Raw genomic sequence first — 20920 nt, 5'->3', positions numbered from 1 at the left:
TGAGCGGAGGTCGGGTTTTCTTCATTGACGCTGCTCGAAACAATGGAATCATCGATTTTCTATATCCCTACAGATTACATACCGATATTAAAATCCCCAAATCTGAGGAGTGAATTCTTATGCCACAAATTTGTGTGCGTGCGTGGCCACTGATTAAAATCCCCAAATCCAATTAACCTCAACTCACCTCGCCACATCAGTCGGCACGAATGGCTGGGAGGAGGCGAATCGCCGGTGTATTCTTGGTCGTGTTGGATCAAACTGGTTGAGGGAGGAGACGAGCAGGCGAGCGTGTTGCCTTGTAACTAGTCCTACTGCAGCCATGGACTAGGAGCAACCGTGTAGATCAACTCTTTTAAGGCTTCAGGAGGCAACTCGCCAACCGGCTTGTGCAACATCGTCTAATCAAAGCCTGAGATTTTATTGACCTCTTCCAGCCTAGCCTATAAATAACTAAAGAACAGTCCACCCTGAGCGACTCGTACACCCACCAGTTCTCCTACTGATATTTTATATACACGGAAGTTCCCGCGGATACATTAACTGCAACGTTCAGTCATGCAACACCACCCCTCCCTCAAAGTCGCCTACAGATGCAGGCTACAACACCTTCCCATCTATAATACAATTCCGAGCCGGTTTCGGTTTCTACGGGTAACGTAAGTCACTCCAAAGGTGGTAACATCAATCAGCTGCATTCCAAAGGGTGCTCAAAACTAGTTGGTCGGGTCGAAGTACCTTCCAAAGGTTTCTGCGACGTAATCTCGGCCGAACTGCCCACCATGGGATGTTCTTGCGTTGGTTCCATCTCGGCCGAACTGCGCACCAAAGGATGTTCTTGCGTTGGTGCCATCTCAGCCGAACTGCCCACAAAGGTATGTTCTTGCGTTGGTGCCATCTCAGCCGAACTGCCCACCAAAGGCTTTGGTTCCATCTCAGCCGAATTGCCCACCAAAGGATGTTCTTGTGTTGGTTCCATCTCAGCCAAACTGCCCACCAAAGGATGTTCTTGCGCTGGTACCATCTCACCAGAACTGCCCACCAAAGGATGTTCTTGCGTTGGTGACATCTCAGCAGAACTGACTTGCAAAGGGTGTTCAGACATTGGTGTCATCTCAGCAGAACCGACTTCCAGCAGGTGTTCCGACGTTGGTATCACCTCAGCTGAACTGACTTCCAAAGGGTGTTCTGACGTTGCCAGCTCCATCACGTTGTTTGCAGGCTTAACTTCCAAAAGCGACTGACACGCTGTCTGCTCCGATGTACTGTCGTTACTGGGATCCGCTTCCTCAAACAACTGATGAAGCAGGGTCTTCATTTTCTTTCGCAATGCAGAAGCCTCTTCAGGTTGAAACCATGTTTTGCCAAACTAACAGAAATTAGAGAAAAAATGAGCAAGGAATATCCGCGTGCAGTTCAGTGTTCTGAAAGCAGTCAAACACACTGAACATAGAATGGTCAACACACTAACAGATAGTGGCTCACCATAGAAAGGTCTTTCTTGTGAAGCCTTTCAGGTGCCTCCTCGATGAACCGCTGCATATAGTACAGAACAAAGAGGCCACAGTCAAATTCATTTTCCTGCTGGGGAACCTGGAAAAAAAATTAAGAGTGTAAGAGCTACAAGATCACAGCATGGAGAGACAAATACACCATCTATAGTGCAGACGATATAACAGTGTCATATGTAATCAACTACGGGCGTCCACTTATAAGAAATCTGGATGCCCACCCATAATTTCGTTTTGACAATATCCTGAACTCACAAATCACTGCATACATGCACTTCGCAATTTACAGCCTGTATTTGACAATATCTTAGGGGATGCACAATGGGACGATGTCGGCATGCTGAGTTGGAAGAGAGAGAAATTAAAGGAAGAGTGTGCCTTCTCTTATCTAAGAGATGATATTTTCATGCCTATGATGCTTTTCTCCATTGTATCCAGATGTCATCTAGTAGTCGCATGCTTTTTACTGAATATTAATCACCACATAATTATAGAGGCATGCAAATACTCCCTCCGTTTCTTTTTAGTCTGCAAATAAGATTTGGTCAAAGTCAAACTTTGTAAAGTTTGACTAAGTTTATAGAAAAAAATATCAACATCTACAATACAAAAGTTATATGTTATGAAAATTAATTTCATCATGCATCTAATAATATTGATTTGATAGTGTGAATGTTGATATCTTTTCCTACAAAGCTAGTCAAACTTTACAAAGTTTGACTTTGACCAAATCTTATATGCAAACTAAAAGGAAACGGAGGGAGTAATAATTGGAAGAGATAATACTAAGAGGTAAATTCTATAGCATGCTTTTATTGCCATCTCTAGTCTCTAGATGACGTGGAGGCTTAAGAAAGGAATGCCAAAATAATACCTTCTCAACCACAATACATGCTATTAAAAAATTACTCAGTAGTATGAACTGTAACGAGAATTCCAAGAGGTTGTCAATACGCAAATGAAAAGCACAGGTGGGTCCGATGCTATTTTCTTGAGTGACTGAATCTAATAACGGTTTTGTTATTCAGATTCGAAATGGACATAGTGATGCACAAACTGTTGGATGCTGCAATAGGTACATTCTATCAGCTAAAGCTAACCTCAAAGCACACATCTCAGTACATGCATTTCATAAAAAGATCTTAAGTTACCGCAATTGGTTTCTTCTCAATTTTACGAGGAAGTTTCTTCCACACTGTTTCTCGTATAGGACATTCTGCTAAAGACCCATTTTCCTTCAGGTAATTCCATTCTTGTTTTAAGAATCTGCAAATGAACATACATCATTTTAAACTAGAATGAAAATAATACAGCAGAACACTGAGGATATCATGAAATTTTGACACCTAGACAAGAAAAATAATGGTACGCCAAAATAATAGTGTCTACGTTCCAGAAGATGTACTTCTAAATGCAAAAATGTACGAAATAAATGAGACTTTAATAGAAGGGCAGCCCGGCATGTAGCTCCCGCTTACGCAGGGTCCGGGGAAGAGGCCGACCACTTTGGGTCTATTGCATGAAAAGAATAGAGGAAACAAAGTAGAAGCATGTATCCCATTTGTGTCGTTATGTTGCAGAAATAAAAGCCAAACGCCAAAACAAAGCAGTACAACTCATCAACTTTTTTTACTTTCAAGATTATTTACCTCTCAACAACACTGAAAATCAATCTGCTGTTATGGAAATTCAGTGAATCCAAATGAAGTATAATGGGGCCTGATTGATCTTCCTTTGCTGGCATGCATATAATCACCAGGCTCCAATGAGTACTGAACATTTGGAACAAAAACAAAACATCCTGAGCCTTTTAACAGAATATTGAAGTAACGCATAAGTCTAGCATATGTGGTAAAAATATGCATCAATGATCGGGTCATGTTGCAGTAAAGTTTTGAATCCAGTCAGGCAACATAGGAGTTACCTTTTACAGACAGCTCCCTCCTAGTATTTACAACAAATATATATCCCCTCTATTCCGATGAATAAGGCGCGCACGCATCCCAAAATCCAACTTAAAAATATATTATGTCGTGACTTAAAAATTATATCACTGAAAACTTCTTCCGAATACGAATTCAACGAGATAATTTTTGTACATGCTCAGATTTGGTTGGTCTAATTTATGGTCAAAGTTTAATTTTGAAATACGTGTGCACCTTATTCTCTATAAACATCCACTCTTAAGTCTGCAAGTATCAACTGAAACTAAACAAAAGCATGGATGAGCTCTTGGCCCGGTGGTTGGAGCGCAGTGGTCTCCACGCCGGCGCGGGTTCGAACCCATGAGTTCAAATGTATGTCTCGCACCCTTTTCTTAATTAAAAAGGCGGAGGGGCTCCTCCCCCTGTTGGCCTCGTTTTTATACTAAAAAACAAGCACAATAGCATCTACTCCCTCCATCCGAAAATACTTGTCATCAAAACGGATAAAAAGGGATGTATCTAGAACTAATATACGTCTAGATACATTCCCTTCCATTCATTTTGATGACAAGTATTTCCGGACGGAGGGAGTACTTCGTTATGACCAGGGTTCCAGTAGTCCCCACAATTTTGCTAGAAACGGAAACAAGCCAGCTCCCAGATTTCCTCATAAAGATATGACTTGGTAAATATCACCAGTAATCTTGCGGAATTGCTCAATCTCCGAGCACAATATGTTATACTCCCTCCGATCCATATTAATTGTGACAGCTTTAGTACAACTTTGGTACAAAGTTGTACTAAAGCTGCGACAATTAATTTGAATCAGAGGGAGTAGCTAATTATGATATAAGCTAAAACTGACATTAATCCATTGTCAAATCTGCAAATACACCATATCCAGCATTTGGTTTGTTATACAGGAACCAGATTTTATCAGTTTTTATAACTCTGCCTCAGAATCTCTGAGAAATAATATCCTGGTTTGTCATGGACAGAGAATCACCAGCCAGGAATGTATTTTCAAAATGCTAACTGGTAGCGACAGTTGCTGAGATACAACGAAATATCCGTAGAAATCATCCTTACGGTAAAAAAAATGTGGGAACCATGAGTAGAAGTTATAGGAATCTCAAAAGATACAATCTTACAATCTATACAATGTTCTATAAACATGTAAATTTCCACCTTCAAACTCAATTGCATTTTATCAAAAATACACATGCGGTGAAGTTCTATAGAACATGTATAACCCTACAAGTAAATAGCAATATCAATATAAAGTAATGTATCTTAGGAAAAGAGACGACAAAATTGCTTACTCTGCATGCACAGGAAATAATATATATGGCTTTTGAAATATATCTATGCCTTTCCACCATCTTCTCAGGTTTAAGAAGTAAGAAGGCTTGTCTGCCTTCACAATAAGAAAGCAAAATGAGTTGAAAATATAAGACATGACCACATGTTTATAGCTGAGATAAACATCAAATCTTCAATTTACTATGAAAAAGGTACTTACAAACGCACATCCTCAGTGTATTTACCCAACGGATAAAAGATTAATAGTAAAACCCAAATGCAAAAAAAAAAATTACCCTTTCTATATTTCATGTACCTTCCGCTGTGTAGGTACATGCCTTGTGAAAATTCATGTACCTTCCGCTGTGTGGATACATGCCTTGTAAATTTAAGCACCAACCAGGTCACACTAGTTTTCCTAAATCTACCAAGTTGCTACTCATGCTGATACGACATGCGGCTTATGGCCATATGCTACGCAAAGGCCTAAGCAACCATCCAGTCAGATAAAATGGCATTGTTAACTTTCAGCTTGCAGTTTACCAATTTAGATAATAAGACCAACTGGTTGTTTAATTAGATATGTTTCTTAGCACCACCAGTTCCTGTTTCCATCAGCCACTGCAAACAAGCCACGTCTCTGGTCGATGGTGTTCAGTCAGATAAAATGGCATTGTTAACTTTCAGCTTGCAGTTTATTGGTTTAGATAATAAGACCAATTGGCTGTTTAATTAGATATGCTTGTTGCTGCCGCCAGTTCCTTTTTTCATCAGCCCCTGCCAACGAGCCACATCTTTGGTCGATGCAGTCCGCATGCTGGTCTGGGCCGCTTTCTGGATGCATTCCTGTTTCCTTGGGACTACGCATGATGTTGACTATTTGCATGTCGCTGGTTTGCTGTTTGGTTGAGAAGAGGATGCCCGAGATTGTTTCCTTGCTGCTCTGCCGTTAGGAGAAGCGAGATGTTCTGATTTGTGCTACTGCTGATGTGTGCACATGATAGCTGCTGCTGCTGCTGCTCCCCTCCCTCACTCTACACTTCTTGGGCTGAGGTTTATGTATGTGCTTTCATCCTTGTAAAGTTGTACTATATATTTGCACGGACAGTACAGTCCAAAAAGCTCTGTTCATGACATGATGCACTCAGACAAGGGGCAACAAAGAACCTAATACTCAATAAGCCTTAAAATAAGACAAAGATTTTTCATATTCTTAGACATCACAGTCTTTCCTGTGCCTAAATGGGCAGTGAATAAGAATGAAAAAATTGGATCTTTTGTGTGGCACTGCACGGATGAGAAGCATTATTTCCTTGATCAAATGCGCAGCAGTCTGCCATTTCCATAAGAAAATTATTTCTTATTCTACAACATATCACACTTGTCCTAGAGAAGCATCAAGCATATTCGTTGTTCTAGCCTTCTAGGTGCTCAGCTTGCAAACCCAGTATGGGTTATTGTCACGCCAGCCATTGCCTACCCCTTCGTAACCTAGGTCGTGACAGTTATGTACTAGAATAGAACATAGCAACTGTAGCAATCAAAGTATAGAATACTGAGCCAGTAAAGACAATCCAATTTAGAAATTACTGCAGAGTTACCTTTGATTTTAGGGCTTCAAGTTTCTTGAAGAAGTATGTATTGAAAATGTGATACTTGCCTCTTTGTGTACTAATCGACGACATTGGTCCTTGCAGGTACCTACAAGATGTATAGTTATGACTTCAACTGTTACGAGAAAGGAAATGAATGAGGAATCTAGAAACTAAAGAACGATACTTACATAATGTAGAAGTTCATTATAGTTGAGGAAAGTAACGATTCAGGCTCAAGGCATTTTATGTCATCATGAGAAAGCTCAATAGAATTTGAGTGTTCGCTGCCGGCAAGGCAAAAAGAAAATAATCATCAACTATGCACAAAAACATTAAGCTCGGTGGGTTTTAAAGAATTCAAATGCTAACCTTGAAGGATAATATATCTTCATTGCATCCCTAATGAAGTATCAGAATTGAGTTAATAATCTCAAAAACTTTAAACATACATAATATTATTATATTTCATATAGCAAGTCTCAGGTTGACCACACAAATTGCGCTGTCCCCAGGATCGGAGCACACATGGGAAATTGACAAATTATTACCGTTTAGTGGTTGGCTTCTCTGCAGATTCTGAATGGTGTGCATCTGCATCGAGTAGAACCACCTCTTGAGCCTGAACGGGTGCAAAAATCAGACCAAACTTGTCAGAAGAGTTACCTCGTCATAGTTGCAAGCAAATCATAACTTGCTTAGTTTACTCTTTGTAGAAGCTGACACGGACAGATATTTACTAATGGTTAGCCGGTTACAGTATGATTCACTAAGAAAATAATCAAGAATAACCCCAAAAAGAGAAGTAAAAGCACTTAAATTGTATTAGGTTGTTGTAATCACTACTTCCAAAAAGAAAGTTGTTGTAATTGCAGGATAGCAGACCTAACATCTAACTGAAGACCAATCCTAATCATTTGCTAGTACTGAAAACAGTCGCTCTTTCTTTCTTATTTTCTGGCACTCCCCCGAAAATCATGATCCTCTCATTAACAACTGCCACGCACATCATGGTTCAAAATTATGACTTCCTAGTTCCTCCTAGCTACTACGCATACCCAGATACTACCATCACTCCAGAAGGAAAGTATGTTTTTTATTAGGCATGGCCCTATGACACACAGCTTTCCCTGCGTCTTGTCAGCAATAGTAGGAGACAATAGCTCACATGCTGGGATTGATATCTAATTCATCTAGTTTCTTCTTGCAGCTCCCTTTTTACATTTTTCTTTCAGATGGCCGCAAGAAAGCTACCAGGTTAATTTTCAGAGATGATTTCTCTCCATATTTTTAAATTTTTTTCTTTGATAAAGGTGATCTGTGATTTGACTTTGCTTGTTCCTGTAGATCAGTATTTTTTTATTTTCTACTGGCGGCATCAAATGGAGATGGCCACCGTCTGGTGACGGTTATCTTCATTTGATCCCCTCGCTTAATCGTGCCATGGTCCATGCCTGTTGCCCCAACATTTACATGTAGACATTGCACACTACTGCCTCTAGAACCTTCAGAAAAATTCATGGATGTACCAGATGAGTGTAGTACACCATCCGCAAAAGTGCAACAAAATCCAGCTTACACTTAGAACTGCATACTGCAGCTGTCACACCAATTCGCTTTGTCCTTGGAAGATTGAACTTCTTTCGAAAAAATTATAGATGTAGTACAGTGCACCAAGTAATTACCTTATTTTAATCTTACAGGCACAACAACAACAACAACAAAGCCTTTAGTCCCAAACAAGTTGGGGTAGGCTAGAGGTGAAACCCATAAGATCTCGCGACCAACTCATGGCTCTGGCACATGGATAGCAAGCTTCCATGCACCCCTGTCCATAGCTAGTTCTTTGGTGATACTCCAATCCTTCAGGTCTCTCTTAACGTACTCCTCCCATGTCAAATTCGGTCCACCCCTCCCTCTCTTGACATTCTCCGCACGCTTTAGCCGTCCGCTATGCACTGGAGCTTCTAGAGGCCTGCGCTGAATATGCCCAAACCATCTCAGACGATGTTGGACAAGCTTCTCTTCAATTGGTGCTACCCCAACTCTATCTCGTATATCATCATTCCGGACTCGATCCTTCCACGTGTGGCCACACATCCATCTCAACATACGCATCTCCGCCGCACCTAACTGTTGAACATGTCGCCTTTTAGTCAGCCAAAACTCAGCGCCATACAACATTGCGGGTCGAACCGCCGTCCTGTAGAACTTGCCTTTTAGCTTTTGTGGCACTCTCTTGTCACAGAGAATGCCAGAAGCTTGGCGCCACTTCATCCATCAGGCTTTGATTCGATGGTTCACATCTTCATCAATACCCCCATCCTCCTGCAGCATTGACCCCAAATATCGAAAGGTGTCCTTCTGAGGTACCACCTGCCCATCAAGGCTAACCTCCTCCTCACACCTAGTAGTACTGAAACCGCACATCATGTACTCAGTTTTAGTTCTACTAAGCCTAAACCCTTTCGATTCCAAGGTTTGTCTCCATAACTAACTTCCTATTTATCCCGTCCGACTATCATCAACTAGCACCACATCATCCGCAAAGAGCATACACCATGGGATATCTCCTTGTATATCCCTTGTGACCTCATTCATCACCAAGGCGAAAAGATAAGGGCTCAAAGCTGACCCCTGATGCAGTCCTATCTTAATCCGGAAGTCATCAGTGTCGACATCACTTGTTCGAACACTTGTCACAACATTATCGTACATGTCCTTGATGAGGCTAATGTACTTTGCTAAGACTTTGTGTTTCTCCAAGGCCCACCACATGACATTCCAAGGTATCTTATCATAGGCCTTCTCCAAGTCAATGAACACCATATGCAAGTCCTTCTTTTGCTCCCTGTATCTCTCCATAAGTTGTCGTGCCAAGAAAATGGCTTCCATGGTCGACCTCCCAGGCATGAAACCAAACTGATTTTTGGTCACGCTTGTCATTCTTCTTAAGCGGTGCTCAATGACTCTCTCCCATAGCTTCATTGTATGGCTCATCAGCTTAATTCCACGGTAATTAGTACAACTCTGAACATCCCCCTTGTTCTTGAAGATTGGTACTAATATACTCCGTCTCCATTCTTCTGGCATCTTGTTTGCCCCAAAAATGAGGTTGAAAAGCTTGGTTAGCCATACTATCGCTATGTCCCCGAGGCCTTTCCACACCTCAATGGGGATACAATCAGGGCCCATCGCCTTAACTATGTACAGGCGCGATCTGGTAAAATACATTCAGATGTCGGGTTTTCCCACTCCTATCCTATATCTGCTCCCGAATTAAATGTCACAAAGTGGCCATGGACATCTTCTCTTTTTTTGTCTTCTATACTTTTTTTTCATCTTAAGAATTAAGATCCTGAATGGCTACTTGAGCATGTGTTTGCATTATCGTGCATTACACTGTATTGTGTCTGTCCTTTCCACTCATATGATCTGTAGAAAATCAGAATTAATAATTTCGCAAACCCAATTACGGTTTCAGTAACTGAAGATGTATAGCCCCAAACAAATTTTAATTTTAGGAAGTGGTGCATCACGACCAGAGAAACTGCAGCCCAGATCCAGACAAACCACAAAGCTAGTAATTATGACCCGATACATTTGCCACCCTACAACTACAGGTGAATTCTCTACCAAAAATCTGTAAGTGTGCACCGCGTTAATGGAGGTGTCACTCATTTGGATTAAGTAGCATAAACTTTGAAAAAAAAATCTCCATCGGCACTTACGCGCCTGAACGCCACCCAGGAACAGAGACTAAGCAAGTGGCAAAGAAAAACTGGATAATATGACAACACAATGCCTATACTGAGCCATATGGTACAGAGGAAAAATGTAGCAGAACTGATGAAGGCAGCCATTGTGTTTACATAGGTAGCACACAGCAGTCAATTTTGTCTTACGTTTACGTAATTTTGTGCACAAGTATGACTACGTAATTTTTTTCTGATCAAACTAAATTAGCTACTACCTCCATTCACAAATAAATATTGCTTTAGAAACCATTGCCAAAAGTAGATACATTGACCAGAAATAGTATAGAATCGTCACAGAAAGATACTTCCATACACTTGAGTATTATGATTGGACAGCCAAAGCTGTATCGCGAAGACCATGACAATGTATTTGGGAATGGGGGAAGTATATAAACTAATGGTCATGCCGACAGTTTGACCAGCGTGCTCTTAGAAACGACATTGGGTATTTGCATTGGACCAGAGGATAATATGCAGCTGAACCTCAACAACATGGTTGTCGGTCTAAAGTGCTTAATACAACGAGACTCAACCCCATCAGAAAGGTCACATGTTGATGTTATGATACTTATAAATATCTGTAGAGGGCCACGGGTTGAAGGTCCAATATTGGCCCATGAGAAAAAAGGTGACGCTAGCATTACACTCAATGATTTTCCTCAGAATATTAAGTTCTAGTAATATTTCCGTATTATTAACCAGTATGAGAGTCATTTTAAAACAAAACCCCTTTTCTAGTATCTACTGCCAAAATCATGAGCAGCTGGGGCTCTGTCAATCCTAATACTTCAATAATAATCATCATAAAAAGAGCACACTGACGGTCATGATGGTAAAATTCATAGAAACTAAAAAGTATTTACAAACCTTTCTTGGTCTCAATCGCATTGAGAAGTTAACTGAGTCATCTCCTTTCCTGGCACAGGTAGGTTGCATGATTCAGTACAATGATGAAAAGTTCACATAATAGATAATAAAAATTAGCACAACCATGCATGCATGAGATGTGGTCATATATACAGCGGTCTACCAATTGATCAGCAAAATACAATTGAACAAGGACAGCGGTATAATCACAGTCGGATATGTTACACAACAGATGAAGTAACTGGGGAATGCATAGGGACATGACTGATGAATACTGGAAATATCCTTGCAGAAGTTAAATCAGAGTATTTGAAGAATCGCATGTTCTCTTGTTAATTTGCTGTGTATCCCTTTTCATTCCATGTCAGTTTGCCCTTGTACTTTTGAGTAATATGTATTGTATTTGAATTTGACAATGATGGACAAAACAACATTCAAACAATGAATTGATTGATCAGAAAATAATAACAAAGCTGAGAACAAGAGAGCAATAATCTGCCTTCCTTGAACCAATAGCATGCATTGACCACTCAAGCACACTGCCTAGCTTTCCTTGGGCAGATGTTATGTAAACATTAAACAAGTTTGACTCCTCTGTACTCCTAAAAACTACACTGAGAGCCCTTGTAGTTCAAATCATAAATTTTGTATTTCCTGGTAGTAGTATCTTCAAGTCGGTGTGTTTGGTATTCACTAAGAGTAGTAAGTTATCTAACAGAACCTTTTACATCTACCATGGAAGCTATCACTATCCCGTATGAAGAATAAGAATTTTGATAGGTTTATGCACCATGTGCAGCAAGCCATGACTATTTAAAGTTAGTTAACAACACATCATTACCAATTAAAACAAATGGACGTGCAGGTTAACACAGTGAAACAGAAGAGCATGTACATACTAACCTTTTCCGAGAAGGTGTGGAAGCATTTTCACGTATCCTAATATCGCCGTTATCCTTGAAGTCATCGTCAGAAGACATATTTTCCACGTCGATTGAGTTGTCGATACATAATACTTTGGGAGGCATTGGTTGTGCATTGGTTTTGCAAGATTCACTCACTTCATACGACTTCCCTTTATTTTCTACTGGCGTTTTAGTCTTGCCAGGGCATATACTTGTTATCTCCACATCGATGCCTGCCTAACGTACAGAAAATTCAACACTTGCACAAAATACACAGATTTAAGTACCATAGGACACAGGCCCAGTGCTAGAAGCTCCCACACCAGGTGGAGTCTGGGGAAGGATTATACGAGGCAAGCCTAACCCACGGAACTCATTAATTACCATGCAACACATTAATTACCTCATCATCCACCTCAAATGCGGAAAGGAAATCAGATTTGGTTACTCCATGATTTTCATTGCATTTACTAGACAAACCTACAAGTCGTAAAGAAAATTAAAATTTCGAACAGCAAATTAATTAATAACGAGTATAACAGAAATTCATGTTGGAAAAATGGTCAACATGTTATGAGTTTATTAGGAAATGTGATATGACGACTAGTCAGACCTTCTGGTATTCAATCTTTTAATCAAGTCGGACAGTAGCTTACCTAATTATACATAGTGAAACCAATATAAAGTCTGAGTAAATTCAAAACGCATTCATTTCGGTTTTTGATATAGCTGTGGGCACAACACATTTTGACAATAGTAGCTCCAGCTTTGGGCACATTTTCTTTACCTAGAGTATTTATTGATTTCATCAATTTCAATAGCAAAATACAAAAATTGCATGGCACTGAGGTGACTAACTTAGATCATTATTCATGTGCATTTGATCAATATGGCACATGGTTTAGGTTGTACTAGATGGCTTATTAAGTACAGCACGTAACTTGCAATTTTCTTAAGAGGACAAACGAAAAAGACCCAAAAGAAGTTATACCAACATGGTAAAATAACATTGTAGCACTGCAGTAAGCAATAATATTAGATGGAGCATTTAAAAAATATAAGCAGCAGGGATTTTAGGTCCACGATATCTATTTAGAATTATTACCCAACTACAAAAATTGATGTAATGAAAACAAGTATTCCAAAAATGGATTTTCCATGAGATGGTAGTGTGCAGAAAGTTTCAAATGTGATACATTGTCAAAACAGTAAATCAATCACATACCAGACGGTTCTGCACAACTTGACTGGATCATCCGTTCACCTCTATTGCCATCCTGCGAGGGAGCATTCCATGATTAGGCTTAGAGTGCCATACAGCTCAGAACGCTTACTGTGCATATTCACAACCATAGCAAGGTGGCGACGGCCGATCGACACGCAAAGGCCCATCCAACGACACCAGTGGTCACTGGCGAACCAGCAACCACCATAGCCGAAGAAGAATATCACTTCTATACTTGTGGAAATTTTATTCAGTTGGCATATCACAAAAACCAACTTTCAAATGCATTAAAATTTAAAAAAAAGAATTAAAAATAAAAGAACACAAATACACCCCTCTATGGTTAGCCCGCTTTACATATCACATGAGGCAATTCTTGTTAAATTTTTACAGATTCTCCTTAATCAGAGACAGGCCATGATTCGCTGATTGACTCTAGGGAAAGTTTAAACATATGGAAAGAAAGACGGAAAGCTGCTGCTATTTTGTCACCAAAGTAACAGATTAAAAGATTAACGCTGTCTGTGGTAAAAAGAAAGAGAAAACGGATGGTAGGAGAGGTTTTAATTTCAATTTCAGGTAGAAAATACAGGAACTATCATTGTCCACAGAAATGAAAAAAAAAACTTTCTGTTTTCAATAACTACCGCCATACACAAGCAAGATGATAACATGGAATTCTACCACTGGTGAACACAGAAGCATACCTCCGCTTCAGCACGCGGAGCAGGTGCATAAATTCGTGTATCACTAATCTTTTCCATGTCATTGCCCGCTCCGTTTTCCCACGCAAAATCACTTGGAGGTGGACGGCTGATGAGGTTTACTCCTCTCGCTCAGCATATAGGGTGAGGTTCGAAGGGTCCTTCAACTCCCATCAACCAGGATGCGGTTTGGAGGGCTGACGGAAAAGTCGAAACATAAGTGCATCATACTTGAGGCTCTTGTTGATCAAGATGCCTACGCCATTTCTGTTTGCAGCCGTCCCCGTGTACCACAGCTTGAAGCCGGTATCCTCCACCTCCTTCGCCTTTTGTCCCCTCCATTTGGTTTCTTGGACACAAGGGATATCAACACCTCTCCTCACCGCTGCATCAACTAGCTCCCGAAGCTCAAGGGGGAGGTAGCTCAGGCGTTAAAGGAGAGGGTCATTAAGGAGGGCCCTTGGGAGGAAGGAGGGGATGTGGACAATGTGTGGATGAAGATGGCGACTTGCATTCGTAAGGTGGCCTCGGAGGAGTTTGGAGTGTCCAGGGGAAGGAGAAGCGAAGATAAGGATACCTGGTGGTGGAATGATGATGTCCAGAAGGCGATTAAAGAGAAGAAAGATTGCTTCAGACGCCTATACCTGGATAGGAGTGCAGACAACATAGAGAAGTACAAGATGGCGAAGAAGGCCGCAAAGCAAGCTGTCAGTGAAGCAAGGGGTCGGGCATATGAGGACCTCTACCAACGGTTAGGCACGAAGGAAGGCGAAAGGGACATCTATAAGATGGCCAAGATCCGAGAGAGGAAGACGAGGGACATTGGCCAAGTCAAATGCATCAAGGACGGAGCAGACCAACTCTTGGTGAAGGATGAGGAGATTAGGCATAGATGGCGGGAGTACTTCGACAAGCTGTTCAATGGGGAGAATGAGAGTTCTACCATTGAACTGGACGACTCCTTTGATGAGACCAGCATGCGTTTTTGTGCGGCAAATCCAGGAGTCTGAGGTCAAGGAGGCTTTAAAAAGGATGAAAGGAGGCAAGGCAATGGGCCCTGATTGTATCCCCATTGAGGTGTGGAAAGGCCTCGGGGACATAGCGATAGTATGGCTAACCAAGCTTTTCAACCTCATTTTTCAGGCAAACAAGATGCCAGAAGAATGGAGGAGTATATTAGTACCAATCTTCAAGAACAAGGGGGGTGTTCAAAGTTGTACTAATTATCGTGGAATTAAGCTGATGAGCCATACAATGAAGCTATGGGAGAGTCATTGAGCACCGCTTAAGAAGAATGATAAGCGTGACCAAAAATCAGTTTGGTTTCATGCCTGGGAGGTCGACCATGGAAGCCATTTTCTTGGTACGACAACTTATGGAGAGATACATCATTGACTTGGAGAAGGCCTATGATAAGATACCGTGGAATGTCATGTGGTGGGCCTTGGAGAAACACAAAGTCCCAACAAAGTACATTACCCTCATCAAGGACATGTACGATAATGTTGTGACAAGTGTTCGAACAAGTGATGGCGACACTGATGACTTCCCGATTAAGATAGGACTACATCATGGGTCAACTTTGAGCCTTTATCTTTTTGCCTTGGTGATGGATGAGGTCACAAGGGATATACAAGAAGATATCCCATGGTGTATGCTCTTTGCGGATGATGTGGTGCTAGTTGACGATAGTCGGACGGGGGTAAATAGGAAGTTAGAGTTATGGAGACAAACCTTGGAATCGAAAGGGTTTGGGCTTAGTAGAACTAAAACCGAGTACATGATGTGCGGTTTCGGTACTACTAGGTGTGAGGAGGAGGAGGTTAGCCTTGATGGGCAGGTGGTACCTCACAAGGACACCTTTCGATATTTGGGGTCAATGCTGCAGGAGGATGGGGGTATTGATGAAGATGTGAACCATCGAATCAAAGCCGGATGGATGAAGTGGCGCCAAGCTTCTGGCATTCTCTGTGACAAGAGAGTGCCACAAAAGCTAAAAGGCAAGTTCTACAGGATGGCGGTGCGACCGCAATGTTGTATGACGCTGAGCGCTGGCCGACTAAAAGGCGACATGTTCAACAGTTAGGTGTGGCAGAGATGCGCATGTGAGATGGATGTGTGGCCACACGAGGAAGGATCGAGTCCGGAATGATGATATCGAGATAGAGTTGGGGTAGCACCAATTGAAGAGAAGCTTGTCCAACATCGTCTGGGATGGTTTGGGCATATTCAGCGCAGGCCTCCAGAAGCTCCAGTGCATAGCGGACGGCTAAAGCATGCAGAGAATGTCAAGAGAGGGCGGGGTAGACCGAATTTGACATGGGAGGAGTTCGTTAAGAGAGACCTGAAGGATTGGAGTATCACCAAAGAACTAGCTATGGACAGGGGTGCGTGGAAGCTTGCTATCCATGTGCCAGAGCCATGAGTTAGTCGCAAGATCTTATGGGTTTCACCTCTAGCCTACCCCAACTTGTTTGGGACTAAAGGCTTTGTTGTTGTTGTATAAGTGCAGATTTATCACTTGGCTGCCCTTCCAGAAGCAAATCTTCACCTCTGATCAGCTGTTTGCTCAAGGTTGGTCACCTTATGCGGCTCTCATGGAGTCATGGTAATATGCTTCGGCCATTAGGTGCCCTCTCTATTGGACTTTCCGCTAAAAATCAGACTTCGCTCGTGCCACAGCCGCGGAACCACCGCATTCAGGATTGGTGGGACAAGGCCCATGCATATGTTACTGAGAAGGAGCGAATAGCTTTAGATGAAATCAAACTTTCACCCTTTGGAACATTTGGAAGGAAAGGAATGCTCAAAGTTTTTAACTCTGCTTATGCCTCGATACAAGTTGTTTCCTATGCCAAGTAGGAAGATACTACGACCTGGTGCTTTGATATGGCAAGGGTGGCCCTTTGGTGACCATGGCTAGTAGGTTTTGGCTGTGCCTTTTCTCCTGCTTATAGAATTTGGCAGTGCCCCTACCGTTCCTTAGAAAAAAGCACAAATGCCTATGGCTTGCAGGCATTTTATGGAACGGGAGTTTGAGAACCCTAAAGCTTTACCCCGCCTCTCCAATCTACCCCAAGGCAGACCCATCCCAAATCCCAAATTCGGAGGAACCAAGGCAAAGATCAAAATATTAATCCACGCGGCCGCGCACCAAGAGAATAAATACAGAACTGGAAAATAGTTTTACCGGCTCGCCTAGGCGGCCTTGCGGACGCGGTGGCCGCGGCCGTGGCCGGAGAGAGGCCGAGTCCGAGGCCAAGCGAGTGCGGCGGTCGAGCTCGCCGCGGACGGCGCGGAGCGAGCGGCGGTACTTCTTCCCACCGTCCGGGAGGACGCCGGGGAATTTGTCGAGCCCGTCCTGTAGGCGTTTGAACCTCTCCTTCAGCGCCTGGTCCGACATGCCGCGAAGGTCGTCATCGATCCTCGCCCCCGCATCCTCGTCCCCCTCCTCGCCGCTGGGGAGCGGCTCCGACGAAGCCGTGGCCATCGCATTCACCGCGGCGCGGCGCGGCTCGCCGAGGGGGCGGGGTCGAGAGGAAGTTGGGGTTGGGGAAGAGAAAGAGGAGGCGGCGGAGAAGTCGACGGGGCTGGCAGCCGGGGCCTCTGGCATATTGGAGGAGGGCCTTCTCGCAAAAAGAAACGGAGGACGGCCTCGGAGCATATAGCATATATCCCAGTAATGGCCTTTTGATGCGCTGGATTGTAAAAACGCAGAATAGGAACATTAGAAGGTGTTTTGAATATTTTAGTAAGTGTACAAATAAGATAAAAATGTGTCTCTACAAAAGCGTACAGACTCAAATAAGTGTATAAATACACTAAATGTGTCTGCATACATCTCATTTAGAAGAAAAGTTAAAACATCTTTAATAGTGAACGGAGAGAGAGTAGAATTTTGAAAACTCATGCTTACCTCAATCTACTTGTTTGTTTGATCGCATTATAGTAAAACCAAAGGATTTTTTATAGAATGTAGTACAAATGAATCCTTAGTACAAGTTTCTATAGGATCAATTCTATGAATCAAACAACCAACAAGCAACATAGGAAATATCCCTAAGGATTGTAATCCTACAAAATTCCTATGAAACCAATTTGATTCAAAGGAGCCCAATATTGTCTCTATAACGTTTTTTATATTATTAGGCTGCTTCTATAACACTTTTTGGATTACCGATGAGATATTTTTAGCAAATCCCAAATATTGTCTTTATTCTTATATGTTGGACACGATTGGTTTTTAGGTCCTCGACATGATTAGCGTAACAAACATCAAATAAAGTTCTTAAGCATATATATTTTAGCATATTATACATGTTAGACCTAGAAATTTGTGATCAGACTCATAAGCCCGGATGGAGGGAGTAATACAATCCTCATTATATACCTAACATGCGGGGCCAACATATCGGCAGGCTAATTATTTTTATTTCATTACATCCATTTTTTATTTATTTTTCCCATCTATCTTCTCTCTAATCTTTCTCTGTCTTGTGCAGCTTTGCGAAGCTCAGAGACGGGGAGGCGGAATTTGGGGCCCGAGGTCGGTACTTGAGAAAGGAGGTAGCGCCTGAAGCTTGGGACATATTGGGCTGCGTGCTTGGTGCAAGGTGGACCACGCGGAGCGTGAGCGGGCGTGGACCACGTCGTCGTGTGGAGTTGTGCGGAATGGTGAGGTTAGGGCCAAGCCGCGAGGCCCACGCGGTAGTGCAGACGACATAGGCGGGTGTGAAAAGGCATGGTGAGTGGGGGTCCCTACGATGGTCATCGGAGCGCTTCAGTGGTCCAGTGGTGCAAGGCGGTGGTGGTCGGGGCAAGCTAGCGATGACGAGTACTTGGTTGTGGTTAAAAAATCAAGTGGTTCATGTGTGCCACAAATATTGGACAGGTTACAACTCCCCTTCTGTGTGAGAGTTAGGATACTTTTAAGAGGGGATTAAAAAAGGGATATATTGCATGTTTTTCGCTTAACTTCCTTAACAGTGACAGTTTATGAGGGGAAGAATGACTAAACTAATAGCATGTGGGATTATGTTTTAGCTGGCGATAAGACAGTCTTTTGGCTTTGAAAAGTATTTGCTATAAAAATTGTTAAGAAACATAGTTGCAAGCATGACAAGGAATGAATCACTTTAAATATAGACGTTAAAGACTCAATTACAATTTACAGTCGTCACATTTATAATGTTTTAAGAGGTGGTATCACATCCAACTATCAAATGCACAAACATAGACTTTGGTAATAGCTTAGAGTAACTCTAGCAGAGTAATTATATTGGTCTGATCGCCATAATGGTTGTCATTATGGTGATTTTGGCCCAAAAACGCACTCTGGCAGAGTTGTCGTCCGGCCCTTGAGCGCCATATTTTTTTGGAGTGCGCTCCAAATCCAACCAGTGGGCCTCCATATTTGCCATGTGTGGGGGTGGAGTATGTAGAGCGCGCTCCATTCGAAAAATGACTTGGCGCAAATGGCATTTTCCCCTTCCACTACTCTCCCTTCCGCACCGTTGCCTCCCTTCCCTTGGTGTAGCAGTGTCTTTCATCGCTTTCGACAATCCACGGTCCCTCTAATTGCATGGACTGCCCACGTCGTATTCCATCGTTTTGGGGCGTGTCCCATGCCTCTGAGACTCCCGCGCCATCTGCGACCCCTGTGGATGACACTTCTCATGTGCCTCAGATGGACAGTTGCCACTGCTGCTACTTGTGAACTGTGCTAGGATTTTTTCCGAAGAGGAGGAGAGATGCAGTATAGTAGAGATAAGTATTTCCCTCAGTGAGAACCATGGTTTATCGAACCAACAGGAGAATCACGCAAAGTCTCGTGACACAGCACCTGCGCACACAAAAGCAAATACTTGCACCCAATGCGGGCAAGAGGGTTGTCAATCCCCTTGAACTCGTTACTTGCAAGGATCAAATCTTGTATAGGTAGATAGATAAATTGCAAAATAAAATAAAAGTAAATAAATTGTAGCAAGGTATTTTTTAATTTTATAATATGACATAAATAGACCTGGGGCCATAGTTTTCACTAGGGGCTTCTCTCTTGAACACATAGCATACAGTGGGTGAACAAACTACTATCGGGCAATTGATAAAAAACTGATAGTTATGACGTATTCATGGCAATGAACATGTATATAGGCATCACGTCCGAGACAAGTAGACTGACTCATGTCTTCATCTACTACTATTAATACACCAATCAACCGCTATCCAATATGCATCCATGATATTAAGTTCATAAAAAACGGAGTAACGCCTTAAGCAAGATGACATGATGTAGACAAAGTAAATTCAACCAATATGAATAAACCCCGTCGTTTTACCCTTAATGGCAACAATACAAATACGTGTCTTGTCCCCTTCTGTCACTGGGATATAGAGCACCGCAAGATTGAATCCATTACAAAGCAACTCTCACATTGAAGATAAATCAATCTAGGTGTTAAACCAAATGGATACATCAGAGAGAAATACAAAGCTATATCAATCATGCATAATAAAGTTTAGAAAAAACCTAATTACTTTAAATGAATAATCTGATCATAAACTCACGATTCATCAGATCTCAACAAGCAGACCACAAAATAAGATTACATCAGATAGAACTCCAAGGAGATCGAGGAGAACATTGTATTGAAGATCAACAGGAGAGACAAGAAACTATCTAACTACTAGCTATGGACCCGTAGGTATGTGGTAAACTACTCACACATCATCGGAAGGCAACAAGGATGATGTAGAAGCCCTGCATGGTCGACCTCCCCCCCTCGGCAGAGTACCGGAAAAGGCCTCCAGATGGGATCGCGGAAGAACAGAAGCTTGCGGCGGCGAAAAAGGTGTTTCGGGTGGCTCTTAGTTGGTTTGGAAATTTATAGAGGTGGAATTAGGTCAAACAAAGTTGCATGGGGGTCACGGGTCACGCCCTACCCCCCCCCCCCCAGGGCACGCCTGGTAAGCTCGTGGCTCTCCCATAAGGCTTCTAGCCTCCTCCCGAACCTTCTAGGGTCCCTTCTGGTCTAGAAAAAAAACACTGTGAAGTTTCATCGTGTTTGGACTTTGTTTGGTACTGTTTTTCTGAAAAGTAAAAAAAACAAGCAAAAAACGTGAACTAACACT

General features: G+C 42.2%; 1 protein-coding gene across 2 annotated transcripts; it reads right to left on the bottom strand.

The window, feature by feature from the left end:
- Positions 1–402: 402 nt before the first annotated feature.
- On the bottom strand, positions 403–17437 carry LOC125520029 (ubiquitin-like-specific protease 1D). 2 transcript variants are annotated; one of them, XM_048684815.1, is made up of 14 exons: positions 16980–17437; positions 13086–13137; positions 12264–12340; positions 11859–12097; positions 10956–11004; positions 6882–6952; positions 6703–6732; positions 6522–6617; positions 6340–6439; positions 4759–4853; positions 3161–3283; positions 2663–2777; positions 1486–1593; positions 403–1369 (listed from the first exon to the last, which is right to left on the bottom strand). In XM_048684815.1, exons 1-14 carry the CDS (start codon positions 17400–17402, stop codon positions 689–691), a joined length of 2259 nt encoding a protein of 752 aa, XP_048540772.1. In that variant the 5' UTR covers positions 17403–17437; the 3' UTR covers positions 403–688. The 2 variants fall into 2 exon arrangements, with proteins under 2 accessions (XP_048540772.1, XP_048540774.1); XM_048684817.1 differs by lacking the exon at positions 12264–12340 and having other exon boundaries at positions 11859–12093.
- Between the last annotated feature and the right edge of the window lie 3483 nt (positions 17438–20920).

Source organism: Triticum urartu, chromosome 7 (assembly GCF_003073215.2).
Source record: "Triticum urartu cultivar G1812 chromosome 7, Tu2.1, whole genome shotgun sequence".
Taxonomy (NCBI): domain Eukaryota; kingdom Viridiplantae; phylum Streptophyta; class Magnoliopsida; order Poales; family Poaceae; genus Triticum; species Triticum urartu.
This window is presented reverse-complemented; position numbering and strand designations above follow the sequence as displayed.

What these genes read in the sequence shown, in the direction of transcription:
- LOC125520029 (XM_048684815.1), bottom strand. Translation starts at nt 17,402, where the DNA reads ATGCCAGAGGCCCCGGCTGCCAGCCCCGTCGACTTCTCCGCCGCCTCC. An exon ending in TTGAAGCCCTAAAATCAAAG is followed by an intron (nt 4,854 to 6,339) that starts GTAACTCTGCAG and finishes CTTATTGTGAAG; the next exon opens with GCAGACAAGCCTTCTTACTT. An exon ending in TTGAGAAGAAACCAATTGCG is followed by an intron (nt 1,594 to 2,662) that starts GTAACTTAAGAT and finishes TTTTTTTTCCAG; the next exon opens with GTTCCCCAGCAGGAAAATGA.